General features: G+C 37.3%; 1 protein-coding gene across 1 annotated transcript; it reads right to left on the bottom strand.

Annotated features, from left to right (window-relative positions):
• Positions 1 to 14,246: 14,246 nt before the first annotated feature.
• Positions 14,247 to 24,916, bottom strand: LOC128627215 (telomere repeats-binding bouquet formation protein 2-like). The gene is made up of 4 exons (XM_053664068.1): positions 24,872 to 24,916; positions 24,706 to 24,791; positions 17,567 to 17,655; positions 14,247 to 14,389 (listed from the first exon to the last, which is right to left on the bottom strand). The coding sequence occupies exons 1-4, from the start codon at positions 24,914 to 24,916 to the stop codon at positions 14,247 to 14,249; spliced, it is 363 nt and encodes a 120-aa protein (XP_053520043.1).
• Between the last annotated feature and the right edge of the window lie 298 nt (positions 24,917 to 25,214).

Below are 25,214 nucleotides of genomic sequence, written 5' to 3'. Positions count from 1 at the left end.
ATTCAACAAATAGTTCTGAACAACTGCCATGTTCCAGGTTCTTTGCTGGGTGCTGTGGGAGCTGCAAAGATGAGTAAGAAACATCCTTGCCTTCAAGTCCCTACATAGCTAGCTAGTAGGGGCCTTTGATAAGTATACACAAGTAATTATATTTAAAAAATTTTTAATCCTCATCTGAGGATATGTTTTTTAATGATTTTAGAGAGAGTGGAAGGCAGGAGGGGAGAGAGAGAGAGAGAAACATCAGTGTGAGAGAGAAACATCAATCAATCGCCTCCTGTATAAATCTGACTGGGGATCGAACCTACGACCTAGGTATGTGCCCTGAGGGTAATCAAACCCACCAGCTTTGGGTGTACAGGATGACACCCAAACCGAGCCACCTGGCCAGGGCACAAGTAAGTATAATTTTGAGTTGAGTAAGTTGAGTGCTATAAATGGAATAAAGAGTCTTGTGGGAAGAGGAGTATGAAAGGGGGCTTGCAAAAGAAGCTTCATTCAGACTTATCCTTTGAGATGATGCTTGAAGGTGGTACAGGTGGGAATGGAGGGAGGGAAAGAAATAGCTTTAAAAAATATAACAAATGAGGAAGAAACACAATACAGGTTGGTACAAGAGCCAACTAGGGCAAGAAAATGAAACTGACTCCAAAGATAAGAGCAGGGTAGAAGAAATCACGACAAGGTAGCAGAGGAGCAAAACCCATGAAAGGGGTGAGGACTCCACATCTGGCAGGTACGCTTGTTTAAGAAGGCAATGCACAAAGACGAGCTCCTTGGAGCAAAGTCGGGAATCCCAGGATGGGGTAAGGTAGATCTGTGTCATATTTACAGCAGCAGAGGCAGGGACTAGAGGAATGAAAAGCCCTTGGGTCAAGGAAGAAGAAATCTGCTAAAGAATGTTATGCAACCAAATTTGAGCAAAGCCCCAGAGTGAGAGAGAAAGGACAGTAAGATATTAGGTAAACCAGAAAGAACACTACATTTCGCAGGAGAAGTGGGTGATACTGTGCCTGGACTGTACTGCATGCCCCAGAGATCACAGGAGCAGTTACAACAGGGAATCAGACACCAGTCTGGAAAATTAACCCTGGGTGGGGAGGTGGAAGGAGAATGGAAACAGTAATTGACTGGGTTGGAGTCTACCTTACAAGTCCTGATCGTCTTTTCCAAGCCACTAAAATCAGGATTCATGCCTGTAGGTGTGTAGGTAGTTCTGTCCACATACAATAGTTGCACCCATAGCAGTGGGAAAAATTCCAAAATGCACTGGGGCAGGTGTACAAAAGGAAAGCAGAGAGAATCTGATTTAAAGACAAGAGTGATTTACTTTCAATTTTATTTTTAAATTTTAGGGTACTTCTACTTTAGAAAAAAGACAGACCAGGCCCTTTTGTAACTGGGCAGCCTGGGCTATGACTGCATCCCACCATGTAAAAGAATAACACAGATTTGTGGGAAAGAGAAGAGGTTTTTATTAACAGGGTACACAATTTGAGGGCGGTGGAAGCATCCCTGTTACAAGTTAACCTCTGCTGCAAAGCACAGAAATTCTCTTGTTTCCAGAATGACTGAAGTCCAAATCCATGCCCAGAAGTTCCCCATTATTGCTTATCTGTAGCCCAAGATCGTTACCTGAATGGGTCTCTATCTCTCCCGCTCCAGGCTCTCTCCCTCTCACCTGGCACAGCTGTCTCTCGCTCCTGGGGTCTAGGGTGTGCTGCTAGATCACTTCAGCAGGTAATGCAGGGGAAGCTCCATCCATAAAGCCAGGAAGCCTGAGGCCACCTGTTCCCTTGGGGCCAAGGAACTTTCCCGGCTCAGCCTCTGTGCGCTGCTCCCAGCCTCCATGCACTGCTCTCAGTCCGAGACCTGTGTGGAGTGTTGCACATCCCAGCAGGGGACTCTGCCGCGGGGAGCTGGCTCCTGACAGTGTGAAGCCTAAGCCCCAAGCGCTCCCCAACCTGGGACATGAGGCAAGAAAGACGCTTCTGCCCACGTTCTGTTTTAAATTCCCTCCCAGAATCCCATGTACTGTGGGAGTGTCCAGTTTTTCAATGTGCGCTAATGTTGGCCATGTTTGTCTTTGCCCCTCTTCCAGCTGCTACGTCGCGCGGGGGGCAGAGTTCCTAGCCACGCACAAGGGGGCACAAACGTTTTGGCCTGGGGTGGGACACCCGAACTCTGCTGCGGCTTGCTGACCTCTGCCATACACGTGTGTTTTGAGCTTTTCAGTACCACACAGTCGCAATGCAAGCTCCCTCCCACTGGGTCACAATCTGCGGTAATTGTTCGCTTTCCGTGGGAAAGCGAATATGGAAGCGTGCCCCAGCTCCGGTTTTGATCCCAGGCTGCCTTCCACGCTTCCCCACCCCTCTCAGGGGTCCCTCTGGAGAATGCGGCTCTGCTTCTCTGCCCCTCCTCCTGCTGGCTGTGCTGCTCAGTTGCAGGAGCAATGCATGCTGCCTTGTTTACAGTTGCCTCCGTTTACAGTGATGTCAGGCTTCTCCCTTCAGAGAAGGCAGGCTCCTGCTGCTCCTTTTCAGTCTGTCACCTTAGTGTTTCTCCCTGCCCTTCTGTGGGGAGGTGCTGGTTCTGGTGTTGCTTCTGGAGTCACCCCTCTGTTCCCTAGCAATTAGGCCTGATCACCCTGTTACACATTCACCTTTCAGAGCGTGCATACAAGAACACCTGAAGAACACGTGATTTTGCACTCAATGACACACACCCAAGTCTGTAAAAGAGACGCTTATGACCAGACACTTAGCATGTGACAACTGCTAGGCCCTGTGCAAAGTGCTTTTACAGGCATTAACTTACTCCTCCCAGTGTTACCTATGACACTACCTTTCATACTATCTTTATCGTTTAGATGGGGAACTGGTTACAAGATAGATCATAATGCTATTGAAAGTTTTTTTATATCATAAATTCATTATTTTTATCATAAAACTATTTGGATTTCTTCATACTTGCATCAGTTTCAGTAAAATATATTTCCTAGAAATTTAGATAGTTCACTTAGATCTTCAAAATTATTAGCATCAATTTGGTCAAATTTTCTCTTATAATTTTATTAATTAATGTCAATAGGATCTGAGATGTATTCCTCTTTTCATTTCTGATACTGGTTATGTATACTTCTTTCTCTTTTTCTTTTTTTTTTTTTAAATAAATTTATTTATTTATTTTTGAATTGTTTATGCTGTTACAGTTGTTCTATTCCCCCCTTCATTCCCCTCCACCCTGCCCCCCCAACCCCACCATTACCCCCCTTTAGCTTATGTCCATGTGTCTCAAGTCCTTTAGGTTCTATATTTCCCATACTATTCTTGCCCCCCCATCTATTTTCTATCTACTGTCTATGCTACTTGTTTTCTGTACCTTCTCCCCCCGTCTCCTCCTCCCACTCCCCTGTTGCTAACCCTCCTTGAGATCTTCATTTCTATGTTTCCACTCCTGATCTAGCTGTCCTTTTAGTTTGCTTTCGTTTTAGGTGTGGTTGTTAATAACTGTGAGTTTGTTGTCCTTTCACTGTTCATGTTTCTTTAACTTCTTTTTCTTAGATAAGTCCCTTTAACATTTCATATAATAAGGGCTTGGTGATGATGAACTCCTTGAATTTGGTCTTATCTGAGAAGCACCTTATCTGTCCTTCCATTCTAAATGAAAGTTTTGCTGGATAGAGCAATCTTGGTTGTAGGTCTTTAGATTTCATGACTTGGAATATTTCTTTCCAGCCCCTTCTTGCCTGTAAGGTCTCTTTTGAGAAATCTGCTCACAGCCTGATGGGGACTCCTTTGTAGGTGATTGTCCCCTTAGCTCTTGCTGCTTCCAGGATTCTCTCTTTTGTTTTAATTTTGGCTAATGTAATTATGATATGCCTTGGTGTGTTTCTTCTTGAGTCCAACTTTTTTGGTACTCTCTGGGCTTCTTGGATTTCTTGGAAGTCTGTTTCCTTTGCCAGATTGGGGAAATTTTCTTTTATTATTTGTTCAAATAGTTTTTCCACTGGTGGTTGTGTCTTTCCCCCCTTCTGGTACCCCTATAATTCGGATATTGGAGCGTTTATAGATGTCCTGGAGGTTCCTAAGCTTCTCCTCATTTTTCTGAATTCTTATATCTTCATTCCTTTCTGATTGATCATTTTTTTCTTCCTTCTGGTTCACTCCATTGATTTGAGTCCCAGTTTTTTTTTCATCTCTATGGGTTTCCTGTGGAATTCCATTCATTTCCCTTAATTTAGCCTTCATATGTTTCTCTAATTTGTGGCTATAGTCCACCAGATCTGTGAGGAAGCTGATGACCAGTGTTTTAAACTGTGTGTCTGAGAGATTTGCTATTTCTTCGTCACTTAGATTTATCTCCGGGGCTTTGAGGTCCCCCTGCGACATTTTTGGTCTGTTCTGGCCCTTTAAGTGAGAGAAGCGGCTCCTTGGAGTCCCAGGTCGCTGGGTTGTGACTGTATGTGGGGGCGTGGTCAGAGCGGGGAAATGCCGCCGCCGGTCCGACCGCTCACTCCTTCACCCGCGCGCAACCGGGCAACCACAGTCAACTCGCTGCCACCGCCTCCCCACTGACTCCTCCGTAGTCGCTCACCCGGTGGGCCGCTGGGTCGCTCACTAGGTCCAATCCTGGGTTTGGAACCCGTGCGACTGGATTCGCGCGTCTGGATTCCGCGCCCGGGTCCGACCGAGCCCTCCTTTGTAACTCCTCACCCGACGCCGGTTTCGCCCCTTACCGGTCGGGCCGAAGAATTTGTTGTTAGCGGACTTCCGAAAAGTTCAGTTTTCCGTGTTCTGGTTGTGTTTTCTGATGCTAATATTTAGTTGTCCCTAAACTTGGTTGTGTGAGGAGGCAAGGCACATCCACCTAAACCTCCATCTTGGCAGAAGTCTCTCTTTCTCTTTTTCTTGACGGTCTGGCCAAAAATGTGTCAACTTTATTAGTCTTTTCAAAGAAACAATTTCTTGATTTGTTGTTCCTACCTGAGTTTGTTTCCTGTTTCATTAATATCTCCTCTTATGTCTATTATTTCCTTCCTTCTATTCTCTATGGGGGTATTTTTGTTGTTTTTTTCTAATTTCTTGAGATGAATGCTTAGCTTTTTCTTGTCTAAAGCAAGTGTGTAAGACTGCACAGTTTCCTAAAGCATGGCATTGGCTGCATCCCACAATGTTTGTGTTTTGTTACCATTTAGCTTAAAATATTTTGTGATATCGTGATCTATTTTTATACATGGGTTATTTGTAAGTGTACATTTTTAATATTCAGATATGAGAATTTTTCTAGTTATTATTTTCTACTGATTTCTTGCTTAATTGCACTTTGGTAAGAGAACATGCTTTAAATATTTCAATTCTTTGAAATTGTTGAGACTTGCTTTATGGCACAATGTATGGTTTACAGCAGATCATATTTTCTAAAGTGTGTAGCAGGTTACATTTTCCAAAATGGCCACAACAACATTTTTAATGCCACATGATCTTTTGCTAAGTGATCTTGCCACTTGCCCATCAAGGTAGAGGAGTGGGGGGAGTCTATGCTTCCATCCCCTTGAATGTAGGCAGCCCTATAACTAACCAAGAGAAAATAGCTGGCCCAATAGCTTTTGCTTCTAGCTTCTTAGGAGATGGCCACCATGTAAGAAGTGTGACTGCTCTGAGACCACTATGCTGTGAAAGACGTAAGCCATGTGGAAAGACCCAGAGGATGAAATATTTTGAGAAAAGGGGCCAAGAAGCACCAAGGTGCCAGGACATGTGACTGATGTTGCCATCTTGGATATCTAGTGTAGTGGAGACTGCAGTCAGGTAGGAGAGCTCAGGTGTTAACTGCCCATCTGAGCTAGTAACCACAGAACCCTAAGAGATAATAAACTGCGACTTTGAGTTCTATATCTAAGGTTAGTTTGTAACATAGCAATAATTATCTAGAACACTGGTTTGTTTAAATGTTCTATTAACAACTGTAATTGTTGAGTGGGATGTTCCATATATGTCAATTAAGTCAAGTTCATTAGTTTGTATCAATATGTCCAAATCCATATCCTTAATGATTTGTTTTGTTTTCTATAATTTACTGAGATAGGTATATTGGCAATTTCTCAGTATGATTTTATAATTGCCTAGTTCTCCTTTTACTTCTGTAAATTTTCAATCTACATATTTTGAGGCTAATTTATTCAGTGAGTATAAATTTAGAATTGTATTATGTATCTTCCTGGGGGAGACAACCTTTTATCATCGTCAAGTATTCCTCCTTATTTCTAGTAATGCTTTTGCTTTAAAGTTTACTTTGTCTTATATTATAAAATTATATAGTATTATATAATTACACCGGATTTCCTTTGGTTAGTGTTTGCATGTTATAGACTTTTCCATTCTTTTACTTTCAACATTTCAAGATCCTTATATTCTGTACTACAGACATATGTGTATATATGTATACAAAATGTACATATATTGACATTTCAACACTCTTACATTTAAATGTCTTTTATAAACAGCACATAATTATTTTTAAAACCAGAACTGCCAATAGTAGTCTTTTCATTGAAGCACTTAGTCTCCTTACCTTTAAGGTACATATTGATATACAAGGTCCGGCACAAATAATACCCTTTTTATTACAAAATCTTTTATTATAAAATCATGAACATGTAATTCTGTAACATAATAATATCACACTCAAGCATACCATATAACATTTTAGGTGAAATGTTCAAATTGCTATCCGTCTTGTATGAGACATTCACATAACCTACCAACCACACTCAAGCAGCCATTAGTTACTTCTGCTAGACCCTGTATTTAAGTAAATAATTAACATTCCTACTATACATCTCCCTTTAAAAAGGGAAATTTTTTTCTCAGAAAAAAATGAAGGTTATTACATTGATGCTGTTCACTTAAAAACTACTCCAGCCCCAACTAGTGTGGCTCAGTTGGTTGGGCATTAATTCTCAAGGTGAAAAGGTCACCGATTTGATTCCTGGTCAGGGCACATGCCTGAGTTGTGGGCTTGGTCCCTGGGTGGGCTGCGTATGAAAGACAACTGATTGATGTTTCTTTCTAACATAGATATTTCTCTCCCTCTCTTTCTCCCTCCCTTCCCCCTCTCTAAAGATAAATAAATAACAAATTTTTTAAAACCTACTCCAAATACATCATCTCTGTCAATTAAGATGTTTTACAAGCTTTTGTTCCATGTCTTAACTATGTAAATGTCTTGGCTAAATATATTTTTTTACCTTCAGTTATGCTTGTGTCTTCCAATCCTTTAGAAAATAAATGGAGCTACCATGAACTCTTTGTGTCTTACAGGAAACCTAATGCTTCCATACACAATAATCCAAAACTGAGTTCAGAAAGTATTAATTTGATGATCATGCATCATGTATTTTGTGACAGACACCAGAATATCCTAGTAATAATAATAATGAAACTATACAGCTTTATTATTAAGCACTTACTAAGTGCTAGGTGTTGTCCTAAGCACCTTACATGTATTACGTCCTTAATCTGCACAATTGCTTGTAATTTTGGCACTATGATCCCCATTTACCACAGACAGGTTAAGTAACTATTCTAACATCATACCACTATAGTTGAAATTTAAAACAAGATAGTCTGATTCTGCGCTCTTAGCCATTCCTTTATGTCACTACTGACATGTTCTGCCCTTTTCCCTGCAGAGAGTATGAGCCCAAGTAGCATTTATGAGAATATTTGCTTTGTTAATAATGCAGAATGCAAAGTAAATAGAAAAACCAGATAGGTACTCCAGGAACAGTCAGTATATTTAATAAAATATAAAAAGCTTCAAGTGGGTTCTCCTGGTATGCAGTAGTAACAGGATGACAGATATATCACTGGGCCACTAGGCCTTTCATTTGAGTACTTCAGGGAATCAATCATGTTGAATAGAAATTTATGCTAAATAGTATTTCTGGGAGTAATTTGTACCTAGTAAAAATGTATATACTCATAGGTCTGGAAGGTCCCTTAGAAAACAATTATTCCAGACCACTCAATTATAGTATTAGTAATTATCTCTCAGAGGTGGCATTCTAATGGCCTTTTACTTTTTATATTATTTACTTATATGCTGTTTAAGTTTTTATAAAAGTGCATCACACACAATCACAGAAATAAGGTGGTTATTTCTGCTGAGATGATTTAGTGAAAGAAAGAACAGCCTTTTCAACAACTGGTGCTGGAACAACTGGATATCCACATGTAAAAGAATGAATTTGTACTCCTGCATCACATCACATACAAAAATTAACTCAAAATAAATCACATACCTAAGTGTAAAAATTAAAACCACAAAGATCTTAGAAGAAAACAGCATTAAATCTTTATGATCCTGGTTTAGTTAAAGACTTCTTAGATACAAAACCAAAAGCACAACCAACAAATGAAAAATAGGAAAATGGGACTTCATCAAAATTAAAAATTTTTGTGCTATAAACAATGCCATCAAGAAAGTGAAAGACAACTCAGAGAATGGGAGGAAATATCAAATTTACAAATCAAGTATATGACTGGTATATGTACCCAGAATATGTAAGAAGTCTTAAAACTCATTACTAAGATGACAACCCAAATTTAACATAGGCAAATGACTTGAAGAGATGTTGGTTTGCAAACTCAGGAACTTCCCAGCTGAGATCTGTAACTGGTCTCCATACGTGAAGGGCAAGGAGAGACTGAAGAAAGAGGGAGACCATTCCAGATTGGTAGGTGGCAGGCTTAATAAGCAAGGGAACTTACTACATATGAGTCTTGTCTTGGGCAGCCACAAGACAAGTAGATTTTTGCAGCTGTCCACCAGAATCTTAATAGTTTGTATAGAGGCCTTAACTTGGTTCAGTCCCATATACCATCCATATACCATCCATGGTCTCAAAAACACATTGCCCTCAAGCTGCATCCTTGAAAGTGGCTCCTACCATGGGAACCATGGACACAATGTACATTCCAAGGATGGGAAGGGGTAAACAACCTTGGATTGCCCAGGTCCAGCTCATGGGTCAACCAGTGTCACATCTTCTTGATGACCTCCTCCAACCTCCAAAGAAGATATTAAAAAATGGCCAATAAGCATGTGAAAAATGTTCAATATCATTCTCCATATGGGAAATACAAATCAAAACCTCAATGAGATACCACTTTGTACCCACTAGGCTGGCTATATTCAAAAAGACATAATAACAAGTATTAATGAGGATGTAGAGAAATTGAAACTCATATATGACTGATAGATTTGCAAAATGATGCAGTTACTTCTGAAAACAACTTGGCAGTTCCTCAAAATATTAAAACATAGTTACCATGTGATTCAGCAATTTCACTCTCAGATATAGATCCAAGACAAATCAAAATATACATCTACACAAATTGTACACATAATGATCAGAGCAGCATCAGTATTCATAATAGCCAAAAAGTTAAAACAACCCGAGTGCCCATCAGTTGATGAAGAAATAAAATGTGTATATAGATGATGTAATATAAAGTTACACACTTAAACATATATAATCTTACTAAAGAATGTTACTCCAATAAATTTAATTTAAAAAAATGTTTGAATGTGACATATCATACAGTAGAATACCATTGTACTTAGCGACAAAAAGGAATGAAATACTAAAACAATCTATAACATGTATAAACTCTGAATATATTAAGCTAAGTAAAATAGACTGTCACAAAGAGCATATTTTATATGATTCCATTCATATATAATGTCCAGAATGGGCCAACCTATAGACACAGAAAAGAGATCAGAGGCTGCCTAGGGCTGGGGGTGTGGACGTGGGAGAGGGACATGGGCAAAGACTGCTAATGCACAAAGGGTATGTTTTTAGGGTAATAAAAATATTCTAAATCAGATTGTGATGATGGTTGCACAACCCTGTCATTACACTAAAAATCACTGGACCACACCCATTAAATGGATAAATTGTATGGTATGTGGTTATATCTTACTAAAGCTGTCAAGAAGAAAAAAATGGCAATTTCATGAAATCAATGCAATATGATTTAAGATGCCATTCATTATTAGTAAAGGTTATTTGCAGTCAATACTTTACAGACAAAAAGGGAAATACTTTATAGATATAAAGAACTAGTATCTTCCATGCAATTCTCTCTCACAGAGTGAATGCAGCCTCAAAGCCTCACTTATGATTAGTTTGGAAGTAAGAGACACAAAATATAGTGCCTTAAACAAAAAAGTTTATTTCTGTCACATAAAAGTCTAGGGGTAGGTGATCCAGGACTGAGATGGCAACTATTTCCACAATGCCATCAGGACCTAAGGATTTTTTTTGGTTTCCTGCTTTGCCAACCCTAGGGTATGCTCTTATGGTTCAAATGATAGCTATCAAATTCTCATTCCAAACCACAAGATGAAAGAAGAAGCAGAAAAAATGGGAGTGAAAGGAAAGGGAGGCAAAGGGTACCTGTCAGAAAGGTTGTCTTTAAGAAAGACAGATGTCTTTATGAAAGGTTCCTAGATGCCATTTCCACTGTGCATCATTGACCAAAACATTGTGAGACAGTCATACTTAATTTTAAGTGACCCTGAGAATATGGTCTTTATTCCAGGTATACGTGCCCAGATAGAAATTAGGAGTTCTATCATCATGGCAGAAAGGGAAATAGACATTCAGAAATAATTAGCAGACTGCCAATGACCCATAGCTTATCTAATGACACAAAGCCCTACTAAAAGCTAGAAAGAAAAAATAATCTGGTCACGAAGGATGAAAGAAATAAGAAGATAAAATTGTACACTTGAGAATTATATAATCTTATTAATCAATGTCATACCAATCAATTTATTTTTTAAAAAGGATAAAATGAACTAATAACTAAGAGCTACACACTAAATTAAACAGTACATAGTCATTCATAGGAATGACTATGTCTAATAGTGAAAAGCATCAGAGGAGACATGTTCACAAAAGGGTAGAGAAATACCCAGATGGGGGGGGAGCATTTTTATTTTTAATTTTTTATCCTCACCTGAGGACATTTTTTCATTGCTTTTAGAGAGAGAGGAAGGGGAAAAAGAGGAGGAGGAAGTGGAAAAGAGAGAGAGAGAAAAAAAGAGATAGAGAGAGAGAGATGTGATAGAAACATCAATTGATTGCCTCTCATACATACCCTAAGACTGAACCCACAACCTAGGTATGTGCCCTGACCAGAGATTGAACCAGCAACCTGCTGGGTTATGAGATGATGCTCCAATCAATTGAGCCACGCCAGACAGGACAAGGGGCGAGCATTTTTAAAAGATGGGAGCAAGGGGCAATATCCATCAGATATGCTGTGGCAAATAAACAGTTGAAGTCAGTAGTAGGTAATATCATACTGCTTTTTACTTCCTGTTAAGACAATAAAATTTTAACAGTTTATCTTTAACTATTTTATTCACATGCTTTGAATACCTGAAAGGCTTATCAATTGATTTTTATTGCTTCTGGTAGTATTTCAAGGATATATATATATTGCTTCTGACCTTTTGTATATACACCTAGTGATACAATCGCTTTGGGAATCACCTTTGTTTTGCTGTAGTTTTTTAAAAGATTTTGTTTATTTATTTTAGACAGAGGGGAAGGGAGGGACAGAAGAGAGGGAAGAAAACGTCAATATGTGGTTGCCTCTCCTGTACCCCCAAATGGGGACCTGGCGTGCAACCTAGGAATATGTTCTGAATGGGAATTGAGCCAGCGACCCTTTGGTTTGCAGGCCAGTGCACAATCCACTGAGCCACACCAGTCAGGAAATATTTTGCTATAGTTTTTGATTTACTATTTAAATACATGAATACTACAGAGGTCAAAAATACTTGAACACTCCCGATGTACACGGCTTGTTATAAATTTACTTAATCCTTTTAATAATTAAAGATCCACAGACAGGCTTGGTTTCTATATAAGAAACATAACCAACTGGATGTGACTAAGAAAAAGTATTCAAAAAAGACAATATGTATTATGTTTCAGGAAAAGATTATTATTTAGGGTTTTTTTAAGTTTTTAAATTCAGAAGAGTTAAATCAAAATCATGAGTATAAACACAGAAAAGTTACTATACGGGAAAAATAGAACTTTCAAATGCCGATAGCGAGGTTATTGTTAAACTTTTGTATTATGAAATTTGATTCATGAAAAAAAAAGCCAGAGCCCACAACATTCATATAACCCAAATACTAAAAAAGGGACATTTTCTTTAGAAAATGCTATGGCTGGTATGTACTTCCTAGGAGAGAGTAGTTTTAAGAAGATAATAGCATCACAAATAATGTCATTTAAAATCTCCAAAATGTAATAAATCCACCAGATTCTATAAAGCATGACCATATGAATAAAGAAGTTGCCTTCCCGAAATCACTACACCTCAGGGCATAGTATGTTTGACACAGGCTAGAGCAAATACCATGTGGGAGAGTAAGAAAGCACTGGCCTGGAAAAACAAGAGAATTGTGTTCCAGTCCAGTCCCCCAATCAGTCATGTAGGCAAGACACCCATTCAAGGTCCTTGCTTCCTCATTAAAAATAATAAATGGGCCCTGGCTGGGTGGCTCAGTTGGTTGGAGCATCGTCCCATACACCAAAATGTTGCAGGTTCAATTCCTATTTGGGGCAAATACAGGAGGCAACCCATCCATATTTCTCTCTCTCTGTATCTCTCTGTCTCTCTTTCTCTCTCCCACCCCTCTCACTCCCTCTCATCAGTAAAAACAATTCCTAAGGTGAGGATTAAAAATAAATAAATAAATGGGTTAGACTTCACATTCTCTGACTCTATTTTCTCTCAGATCCTTTCTAGTACTATGATTCTAAGACACAATGAGGGTTCATTTCAGATGACATAACACTTTTTGCATTAAATCACTGGGGGGGGGGGCTCCGTCCTCCACAGATGAGAATAAGTCTGCCTAGACAAGATCTGCTTGGGGAGGAAAGGTGGCCGATCTCTCAAGAAGGGACTTGAGCCTGTTCCTCAATGGGCTTTTATTGGGTTTAATTTGCATAGGAATACAGGTAAAGTTCATCAATCATTGTCAGGCAGTAATGATCAAACAGTAAATAACATTCAAAGAACTATGAGGGCTTATTTCGAGTCAGATAGCTAAGGGGCCAGGAAACTTTGAGGACATGAACTCATTCTATGCTTGGACCCTAATCAGAAAATTGAGGACATTCTTAGCAAAGCAGGTTTCACAGGATTTTATGCATTCTTTCTTAGGCCTGATCACCACAGGGAATCTGCCCTTTCCAGCACACGGCCCACCTCCAGCATTGTTTTGGGCTTAAGTCAGGCAGGGGAAGTAAGGCAGCCAAGAGATTAGGAGACTTCTTGTAGACAGAATGAGGATTTAGGCTATGTCAAAGCTGAGGGGTGAGGGTCTACTACCCCCTTTTTCTATAGCCCCCAAGTCCTTCACTGAGGGCCTCTTCACAACCATTCCTGTCTTAGGTTGTCTCTCCCTTGAGGAATCTTACCCGTCATTGGATGACCAGGCATCCATCTGGGGCCAAACAGGTGAAATCAAAGGGGCAGAGGCAGGCCCCTGCCAGGGAGATAAGCTTTGTCTCCTTAGTGGCTTATGGTCCCAAGGTCCTTTACTCAGCCTTAGCCATGGGGGATAACATCTTCTGAAACCAGGGAGGGTGGTTCCCAATAAATCACCTCTGCTATATTATCAGAAATTGTCCACACATGAAGTCTGAGTTATTAAAATATTTTATTTCATATTTTCAAGTCAGAAACAGTAATTCAGAATTCAACTATAGCATTCTAAGTTTTAATCAAAATAATATAACCAGAATTATACATTATCATACATTTTACATTCACATCATTGAACCTAGGAGAAATATATACAATAGAATGTTAAAGCCAAAAGTGGGTGAGAGAGAGACAGAGAGAGACAGAGTTTGAGACTTCTTATCCCATGTTTCAATGACAATTACTCTGTAACAATTACTCTGTAACAACTCAGAATTTGTGGACATGTGTTACAAGCTGGGGGAAAAAGTCCAGCCCAAATGTCAAAATACAGAGACAAAATGATTCTGAATTTCCTAAAGACATATTTTTGAGGAAGAACAAGAAATCATCCCATTTTCCCACAACTGTGTCCCAACGGGAGAATTAAAAATTATGCACATCTTTGATAATATTTTATAAAAAATAAATGCCCAAATATAAGGATAATTTAACTTAACATTTCCTCTTCAACTTATTTTTTATAGAAGAAAAATTAATTTCATTTTGAACATGGTACGCCAAATATCCTGAACTTCCAGGAATAAAGTCATGTAGCTCCCCAAGGAATTTCTTCATGGCATCAATAGATATATAGTCTACAAAATTTAAAAAAAAAGTATGTATTTGAAATTACATCATACTATCTGATTTTCAGTGTATTTGGTTTTTTAGAGCTAAGATTTCTTAAGTTTCCTATAAAAGAAGGAATAATACCAGTGAGAAAATTCTTCATGACACTTGATAATTGTCAAGGAACACTCTTCTTAACCCCTTACCTGCTCCCCCCAACCTTCTAATTCCTTTTAAAATATAGGTACTTAATTACCATTTTGACTTTTAAGAGTGTAATGATGTCAAGGTTAGGATGGAACATTAAAGTACCTAGACCAAAAAAATGGAAAGTGTGCATTTGGCTTAGAGTATAATCACCTAAAACTATACAACTAACTACTAATGGCACAAATGCTTCATCTTTCCTAGTAGAGCAAGAAACATTTTCCCACACTGCTAATGATAGGGCACTTAAGAGTTGGAAAATTTTAGTTTAAGGTAAATAGTTATAAGCTTAGCAAGTAATGTAAATGTTAAAGCTTTTGTTTCAGAAACTACAGATAAGGCCCATCCTGGCTCCTGGGAAAACAGCAGACCTCCTGGGGCACTGCTACAGATTACCACCTGGGGACAAGTGGAGGTATGCAGGCGATTGTGTTTCAGGGAGGGGCAAACAACCACCTGCCCCTGGGAACTGCTAACCCCCCAGGACAGGAATGTTGCAGTTTCTTTTACCTGACCCTCCTTGTTTATTCCCTACTATAAAAACCTTGGCCTGGAAAGAAAAAGGAAGATGGTCTGTTAGGGTATGAACCCATCTTCTCAGATTGTCAGCCATCTGAATAAAGCGCCCATATTCAAACACTGTCATTGCTTATTGGGTTTGGTAGTGACAGGCAGCCCAAATGCTAGTGTCTTTTCTGGTTTCACTAACATTGAGATAATATATATTTTTTAAATTTTGAGAGTACATTTATTAAAGGTGGGGAAAGGCTTAGAAAAGGCTTAGGAAAGAAAAAGCAACGGGAGAGCATGGGCTAGGCTGCTTTGGCTCTGTAGAAAGTCAGAGAAAACAAGATCTCAGAGACAGGTTCAGGACAAGCTGCCACCACCCATCGCTCTCCTTGTTGCAAGTCTCGGGGGGCACCCTTAGAGTTTAGGAGATGCATGCCTGTGGAGGAAGAAGAGGGGGCAGGGAAAGGCATGGGTGTGCTCCCAAGAGGGAGAGTGCCTGAGATAATATTCTTTTAATTAAAAAATTAATGGGAAAATTGATATTATTGCTTAGTCAACAAAGGTTATTGGTATGAGTAATTTTGATGTCATAAATAATTTGAAATAGATATGAGTAGCAGAAAGAACACCTAGAATAGGGAGAACTTACTTAAGGACTCAATCATTTTAAGCAATATAACTTCATAGTAACTTTTTTATCTGAATGATAATATTTATTGTTTTTAAAATTTTTACTTTATTTGAGAGAGAGGAGAAGGGAAGGGAGAAAGAGAGGAAAGACACATTAATGTATGTTGTCTCTCACGCGCCCCCTACAGGAGACCTGGCCCATAACCCAGGTATGTGCCTGGACTGGGAATGCAACTAGCAACCTTTTGGTTTGCAGGCTGGCACTAATCCACTGAGCCACAGTAACCAGGGTTCAATGATTACATTTAATATGTAACATAAGTATTTTTGGTTTATATTGAAAGTGAAACTTAATTTAAAAGTCAATCCTGTATGAAAAGAACAATTAAATTTAGTATTTTCCATTTATTTATTAAATTATTTATTTTTAGAGGGAGGTGGGAGGGAGAAAGAAAAGGAGAGAAACCCTGCACACATCGATAAGTTGCCTCTTGCATGCCCCAAACTGGTGACCTTGCTTGCAATCCAAGCATATGCTCTGACTGGGAATCAAACTGGTAACCTTTTGGTATGCAAGTCAGCACTCCATCCACTGAGCCACACCAGCCAGGGTGAACTATTGAATTTAGAACACCACCACCATCAACAGGTTATCTATGAATATAGTTTGGTTGTTTCTAATAATAGATAATAAATTCACAGTTAATAAATTAACCATGAATTCAATCATATAAAATTGGTTAGTACTATTTTTAAAGATATTTTAATCATAGTCATTTACCTCAGAAAATACCTGGAAGCACTATTACTACATTAGTGATATCACCTATTACCTTATGGTTCATGGTATTTGCCTAATGGATATTTCCTGTGTAAAATAAAATAGTGCAGAAAATATTAATGTCTAGTTAATTGCATATATATACTGTATGAAGTTTCTAAAGATGTGTGTGATAAAAATTTTTAAAATAATGACTATAGTAATAACAATTACAGTAATAAAAAATATTCCTGTAAGTATAAGAAGGTTAGAACATTTATGGATGAGAAATGGTTTACTGTATCAGTTCTGAAGATTATTGTGGAGATAGTTTTGACACTGCTAAATAAAGGGAAAAATAAATATATAAATGTTTTAAGTAAAATTTCAAAAACCCATACTTTTAAAATTGCTGTTTTGAAAACATTTTTTTAAAACCTCAATTTTTAAAATTACCAATGGCCCACTGAATACTACTCAGATCAATTATCCAAATATCCACCTCATTTAGCACTATCCAAATTGCAGTGGCCATTATTCAACTGCTTCTCTGGTTCCGTTTCCTTGATGTAAGCTTCAGTTAGCTGTCTTTTCTACCTGGAACTAGGAAACCCAAATATGGAGTCTGTAGAAACCTGAGTGATCCATGAATGACCATCTAGGCATATACGAGCCTCTTTAAATTATATGTAAAGTTGGTAAGTGTGTGTGTGTGTGTGTATACTAGAAAAAGGGACCTATGTTTCATCAGGTTCTCAGAGGAAACTGTGATGAGGGTTGTCTATACAATTTTTCTTCCAAACTGGGACGCTTGAGAGTAAACACTAATACTAGGACAATAGGCATAAACAAGAATGTCTATGTAAACTGAGACATGTCTTCACCTTACCTATAGACTAGCACTTTAACACAGAAAATATGGGGCTTTCTTTCGGTCAGTTCTGCAAATTAATGTATTTAATGTGCAAATCTCCTCTGTTAGCATGTATAACAGAGGGGGTTCTATTGCTAAGCTAGTATAATAACGCTTTATTGTAAAAAATCTTCCCTTGTTTCTTCCCTACTTGAGTTTACTCTAAATTTTATTTTAAATTACCTGTTACCATGTTGTTCACTGGATAATTCTGAAGAGGGAAGTACATCTGCTTTTCTACAATTGGAGTCCTTATAAAATCCTTTTTTGTGCTGTAAATTGAAACATACAGAAAATCACATTTATATTTATTTTTGGACTTGTTTTATAAATGAGAAATTATTCCCAGCAATATACATAGTAATCTAATTACTCTTTGATCAGATTTGAGCCTTAATTGGGTAAAATGTTAAGTGTTAACAACTTCTTTTGTGTGTCTAGGTAATACAAAGGCCCACATAGATATTTTTTTTCTCTTAGACACTTTACAAAACAAATATTTATTGAGTTATATAGATGCCTGAGTCTTTTACTCAGTATTCTTGAATATACAATAATTCAACAATACTTTTAAATTAGATAAAATATGTAATGTTAAATATGCCAAAAGTAGAACATAGTAGGCTCTACTTTAAATAATCAGCATTTTTTAATTTTATTTTAGAGAGAAAGAGGAAGGGGGAGAAAGAAACAGCACTGAGAGAGAAACATCCTCCGGTAGACACTTTGACCAGGGATCGAACCTGCAACCTCAGTATGTGTCCTGACTAGGGATTGAACCCATAGCCCTTGGGTGTCCAGGATGACACTCCAACCAGCTTAGCCACTTGGCCAGAGCAATCACAGCATTTTTTGTTATTCAGTGTTCAAATAATTAGAACTCTATTACCTAGTCCTTCTATATTTTAAAATAAAAATGATGTCTAGGAATCAAGAGTTACACTAAGATTCTGAAGTGACTTTTGAGTTAAAAAGAAAATAACTTAAATTATTCTGAGTGTGACTGTATAGTATAATTACATTATACTTTTGAAAGAGCTAAGCAGTTTTCAACTGAAATATCCTATTTTCTGACTGCACCAAATAACAATGCTTACTTTATTTAGATTACATGTAAACATAAACAATTGTATGAAAACTAAAAAACTTCATAATAAAAACTGGATCATCCTTAAATTTATTATTTTCCTAAAAATCTAAAATTACACTGAGTGATAATACCAGATTTATTTTAAATTTGTTTAAAATAAGATTTCCTCTAAACTCTTCTAAAAGAAAATAACTATAGCTCAGTTAGAATGAGATCCTACAAATAAGGCAAAATAGTTGTTCCCCAGAACATTGGGGATTAAAGAAGGATAACATTATCACTTTTATTATTTATCATGGCTCTAAAATTTCTGGCCAAGCAAAAAGAGATGGGGAAGGGGAGAAAAAGAAACAGAAGAGCTATTTAGTGAGAAGGAAGAAGCAATACTTTCATTGTTAACAAATGATGTGACTGGTCACTCTGAAAAGCTAAGAGAATCAGCCGAATCTTCGACTCCAAGTGGGTCAATATAAAACAAATACATCCAAATCAATAACTTTCCTGCATAACAACAATAACTAATACAAAATAAAGTGGAAGAAATCTACAATAGCAATAAAATACATTAAAATTTAGGAACAACGATAACAACAAATTTATGATCTCATATGTAGAAAAATAAAAAAACTTTGCTGAGATATAGAAGACAAAAATAAAGGAAAACCAAAAGCATTCTACTGGGTAAGATTATTAAAAATTATAAAGACAGCAATTCTTCTGAAATTGAAGTTTAACACAATTCTCAATAAAGTCTGAAAGAAATTTTAGAGCTTAAGATAAAAAATAATTCTAAAATTCATCTGAACAACATGTTAAAAGTTCTAATAGGAGGCAAGACTAAATTTGCAATAGAATGAAAAACATACCTAGGAATAATCTTAAAAGATGTACAAGACTTATATACAGAATATATGAAAATGTTCCTTAGGAGACACGAAAGAAAATATGAATAAATGGAAGAAAAGAGAACTACTTTTCTCAGATAGAAAGATTTGGCCTCAAAGATATTATCCCTAAATTAATCTATAAAATTTTGTTAATGTCAATTAAACAACTGGCCAAGATGGAGGTGTAGGTGGATACACTGTACCTCCTTGCACAACCAAATTTAAGGACAACAAAGATTAGAAACAAAAACACAACCAGAACAGACAGAAAACTGAACTGTACCAAAGTCCGACAACAATGAACCATTCATCCAGATCGGTAAGAGGGGCAAAGTCCACTGCCGGCAGAGAGGGGTCCGGGCAGGAAAAAGTGGTGGTTGGCAGAACTGGGTGCAGGGAGGAAATGAGCAAACCCAGTGAGGCGTGCAAGGCTGTTGGCTGACTGTGGCACACATTCACCCGCAGATAAACCAGGCAAAAAAAAAAAAAGGGCAGTGAGACAGACCTCCCAACCCAGGGCCCCAGAGATGGGAAATAAAGCCTAAAAGCACCCACTGAAAAAATTTTGGGGAGTTGAGGTGCCGGGAGAGGCTCCCAGACTCACAGGAGAGTTCGTTGGAGAGACCCACAGGGTCCTAGAACGTACACAAGCCCACCCATCTGGGAACGAGCACCAAAGGGGCCCAATATACTTGTGGGAAGCAGCAGAGGGGACCAAAGTCTGAGAGAAAGTGAAACAAGTGCCATTGCTCCCTCTCTGATCCCGCCCCCACATATAGCAATCACAACCCAGTGATGTGGGTTGACTCATCCTGGTGAACACCTAAGGTTCCATCCCTCAAACAGTAACAGGCACGAACAGACTAAAACATTTTGGCTCAAACAGAGGAACAGCTCAAAGCCCCAGAGTCAATACTTCTAAGTGACCAACAGATAGCCAACCTATCAGATGCACAGTTCAAAACACTAGTGATCAGGATGCTCACAGAACTGGTTGATTATGGTCTCAAATTAGATGAAAAAATGAAGGCTACACTAAGTGAAATGAAGGAAAATGAACAGGGAACCAATAATGATGGAAAGAAAACTGGGACTCAAATCAATGGAGTGGACCAGAAGGAAGAAACAAACAAACAGAAAAGAATGAAGAAACAAGAATTCAAAAAATGAGGAGAAGCTTAGAAACCCCCAGCACATCTTTAAACATTCCAACATCCAAATTATAGGGGTACCAGAAGGGGAAGAAGAAGAGCAACAAGTGGAAAGTTATTTGAACAAATAATAAAGGAGTACTTCCCCATTCTGGCGAAGGAAATAGACTTCCAGGAAGTCAAGGAAGCTCAGAGAGTCCCAAAGAAGTTGGACCCAAGGAGGAACACACCAAGGCACATCATCATTATATTAGCCAAGATGAAAATGAAGAAGAGAATTCTAGAAGCAGCAAGAGATAAGGGGACAGTCACCTACAAAGGAGTTCCCATCAGACTGTCAGCTGATCTGTCAAAAGAGATCTTACAGGCAAGAAGGGGCTGGAAAGAATATTCCAAGTCATGAAATCCAAAGACCTACATCCAAGATTGCTCTATCCAGCAAAGCTTTCATTTAGAATGGAAGGGCAGATAAAGTGCTTCTCAGATAAGGTCAAGTTCAAGGAGTTCATCATCACCAAGCCCTTATTATATGAAATGTTAAAGGGACTTATCTAAGAAAAAGGAGTTAAAAATATGAACAGCGAAAGAACAGCAAACTCACAGTTATTAACAACCACACCTAAAACAAAAGCAAACTAAACAGACAGCTAGATCAGGAGCAGAGCCACAGAAATGGAGATCACATGGAGGGTTAGCAATGGGGGAGTGGGAGGAGGAGAAGGGGGGGAAGGTACAGAGAATAAGTAGCATACACGGAGGGGAGAAAATAGACAGGGGGAGTGCAAGAGTAGTGTGGGAAATGTAGAAGCTAAAGAACTTATGACACATGGACATGAACTAAAGGGGGTTATGTGGGAGTAGGGGTATGCGGGGGAGGGGAATGAATGGGGGAAATGGGACAACTGTAATGGCATAATCAATAAAATATATTTTAAAAAGAATCATAAAAAGTTTTGTTAATGTCACTAAAAATTAACAACAGGTATTTTTTTAAAAATATGAACAAAGTGGTTGTAAAAATCAAATGGACAAGTTCAGAAGAAATAGTTAAGAAAACTGGAAAAAGTGTAAGGAGGAGGAACTAGTTCTAGATATTAAATCATATTATAAGGAATTAAAACACAGTGGCACTGTTGCATCACAAATGAATGAAATACAGTGTATTACTTTTGTGCAAAGAAGGAGAAATTAAAGAATATTTATATAAATTTGCTAGTATATGCATATAAGAAACTGATAATATAGATTGCCTTCAGGAGGAAAGTGGCTTGCTAGAGGCCAGTATACTTTCATAGTATCCTCCATCGTATATCTTGAATTTTGAACCACGTGCATATGTTACCTATTAAAAGTAATTAAAATTTGAAAATAGAAAAATATCAAATAGGTATGAAGAGCTAAGAAAAGGGAGTTTGGAACTTATCTTTAATGTATTAAAATACTGAAATAAAATTATCTAACTTAAAAAAATATTGTATTGATATAAAAACAGATTCACAGATTAGTGGAATGAAACATTCTTTTAGGTATATAAATCTCCATATACATAAAAACAACATATGAGAAAGGGAAATCACACATCAGTTGAAACAGATTTAGTTTTCAAAAAACTGGTGGAAATTTCTTATTTGCAAAACAAAAATAAATTTAGATCTTCACCTATTATTTTATACCAAAATAAATATCTACATAGTTAAAAACCTATTTGATCTCTGAATGGGAAAGGACTTTTCTTAAGGTAAAGGCAATAACAGAAATTATAATGGAGAAGTGATTAGTTTAATGATGTAAAAATGTAAAACTTGTATTTCTGAAGAAGTATAAACCAGACAACAAACTGAGATATAATGTGACAAACTGACAAAAGTATAATATGGTTATTATACAAAGATGTCAGATAAGTTGATAAGAAAAACAGTAAGATTCCCCCAATAGAAAATGGAGAAAGAATAGGAATCAAAATTGTCACAAAAAAAGAAATATAAAATTCTAATAAATTCAAAAAAGTCCAAACCTATTAGTAATCAAAGTAAAACGCAAATTAAAACAAGACGTCATTTTCATCTATTAAATTAGCACGAGGTTTATTAAGACAATATAATGATGAGGATGTAGTGAGACCAACACTGATGGTAATTTACATTTGTACTTTTGTGGGAATCAACTAACAGTAGGCATCATGGCCTTTAAAAACATTGATATCTCATTATACTGTAAATTACATAATGAAAATTATCTTTAAAAGTAGAGATTTCTTTTTTAAATATTTTGATGAAGGTGCCATAAGGGCAAAAACTTGTATATAATTTTAAACTTTTTTTATTATTGGCACTATTACAGATGTCTCCCAAATCCCCTGACCCTTTGCCCACCTCCACCCAGCACCCACCCACCCCAGCCTTCACCACACTGTTTGTACGTTCATATATATGTTCCTCAGCTAATCTTTTCACCTCCTTCTACCCAGCCCCACTGCCTACCTCCCTCCCTTCTAAGGTCTGTCAGTCTGTTTCATGTATCCATGCCTCTGGTTCTATTTTGTTCATCAGTTTATCTTGCTCATTAGAATCCACATATTAAAAAAAAGAATCCACATATAAGTCAGATCATATAATATTTGTCTTTCTCTGACTGGTTTATTTTTGTTAGCATAATAATCTCCAAAATACCATATATAACCATTACAAATCATAATACCAAATAAGGTTTTTCAAAATGAGGAACTACCCATACAACACTAAATGGAAAATCAAGAGACAGACTATATATGCAGTCAATATAAACTCTATTTAATACGTGTATTTGTATAAAACTAGCAAGAAATATACTCATGTTGATGGTAATTATCTCTGAATGGTGGGGTTGTTTACAGTAATTTAAATTTTCTTTATTCTTTTTTGTATTTTCTATTTTGACAAATTGTACTCATTATATTTATAATAATAAAATTACTGTAATTAAAAACAAGAAAAATAAACCAAAATCCATGCAACTTTCTGTAGATTTTGGGAACATATTGGGATGGGAAACAGCATAGTGATTAAGAGTTTGAACTCTGAATCAGCTAGCTAGCCTTGGTTTTAAATTCAGCTTCACTACTTAAAAACACTGGGTGAATTATTTAGCTCTCTAACTTGTTTCCTCAATTGCAAAATGGGGCTAACAGTATTTATCTATCTTACAAGGTTGTGAGATTTAAATGAATTATTGTGAACTGCTGAGCTCCCAAGTCTTCTATTTAACAAGTACTCAATAACTAGTTCACCACCTAGTGTTCAATACTAGTAGCAGGCCAACAAAATTAAATGCCTCAAAAGTTCAAAGCACATTTTATCTGTGTTTGTACATCACCCTCTGGTGGTTTCACAAAGAAAAGGCTCTAGGCAGACACCTACTGAAGGTATCTATTAATATTCCTTGTCTATTTGTTACTATTGGATTGGACAGATTTCCCCAGATTTGGAAACCCTCTTTGTATATTCAAGAAACTAGCCTTTTTCAAATGTTTTTCCCAGTGTATATTTTTCTTTTGGCTTGGTTTATAGTACTCTCATTGCCATGTACAACTTTAAAATACTTTTTGTAGTCATATCTACCAATTTTTTCTTTTATGGCTTCTGTGCTTTGCAGGACAACCATTTCTTAAAGAAAGAATATATCTTATATCTTTCCTAATCAAGTCATTGGGAGTCATTTTTTATTTCTATTTCCTACCCGTCTCTTACAACGTCACTTAGGATAACTGTTCTCTCTTCTATCCATCCCTTAAGAATATCTTCATGGTCTCATCTCTTACATTCTATTTTTCTTCCTCTCCTTACCAGTTCCTTATCTCAAAATGCATAACAAGTAAATTTATAAGAATGTTACACATAGAGACCCAAAAGATCTAAAATATGGAACTCAAGCTTAAGTGGTAGAATATCTAGAAGTCACAGGACTATGAAGCAGTGGTTTACTAAACTTAATATAATTGAATACAGAACTTCAGAGTTCTGAAGACTCTTGAGATTAAGAATTTTTCTAGGAGATTAAGAGATCTATGTAATCCTAGATCTCTTCTGTAAAATGGCATTGTGATCATGATAATACATTCTCATAAAAAGACTGAAAATTAAATGAGATAAGTACATAATTAGTGCTCAAAGGTGTCTACATTGAATTGAATATCGATGAAGTATATGAATTCAATACCTTTTGGGTAATTCCCTTTTGTGATCTGTGGTTAGTTCACTGCTTCCCTTAAGGGTGTTTATTTCATTTGGTGTTACTTCATCATGCTGTGGATAGCAAGAGAAATCACATTTTTAAAAATCAGCCCACTGTCCAGCTGGTGTGGCTAAGTGGATTGAGCACCCACCTGCGAACTGAAAGGCTGTGAGTTCAGTTTCCGGTGAAGGCACATGCTTGGATTGCCCCAGTTGGGGGTGTGTGAGAGGGAACTGATCGATGTTTTTCTCCCTCTCTTTATCTCTGCCTCCCTCTCTCTCTGAAAATAAATAAAACCTATTTTTAAAAAATCAGCATACCAATGATCCAATCAATAATTTCCTAATAAAAGAATATGTTGGCAATATGTACTAACAGTCATAAACATATTTATATACTTATATATATTCAATCTAGTGTGGTGGGAAAAACTTAAAATTTTGTACACACACATAATTAAACTCTTTGTTTTTAGAAATGCATAAAGAAAAAAG

The sequence above is a fragment of the Artibeus jamaicensis genome, unplaced genomic scaffold, assembly GCF_021234435.1.
Source record: "Artibeus jamaicensis isolate MK-2021 breed Jamaican fruit bat unplaced genomic scaffold, CSHL_Jam_final contig_3333, whole genome shotgun sequence".
Taxonomy (NCBI): domain Eukaryota; kingdom Metazoa; phylum Chordata; class Mammalia; order Chiroptera; family Phyllostomidae; genus Artibeus; species Artibeus jamaicensis.
Note: the sequence above shows the minus strand (reverse complement) of the source record. Positions and strands in the feature narration are given on the sequence as shown.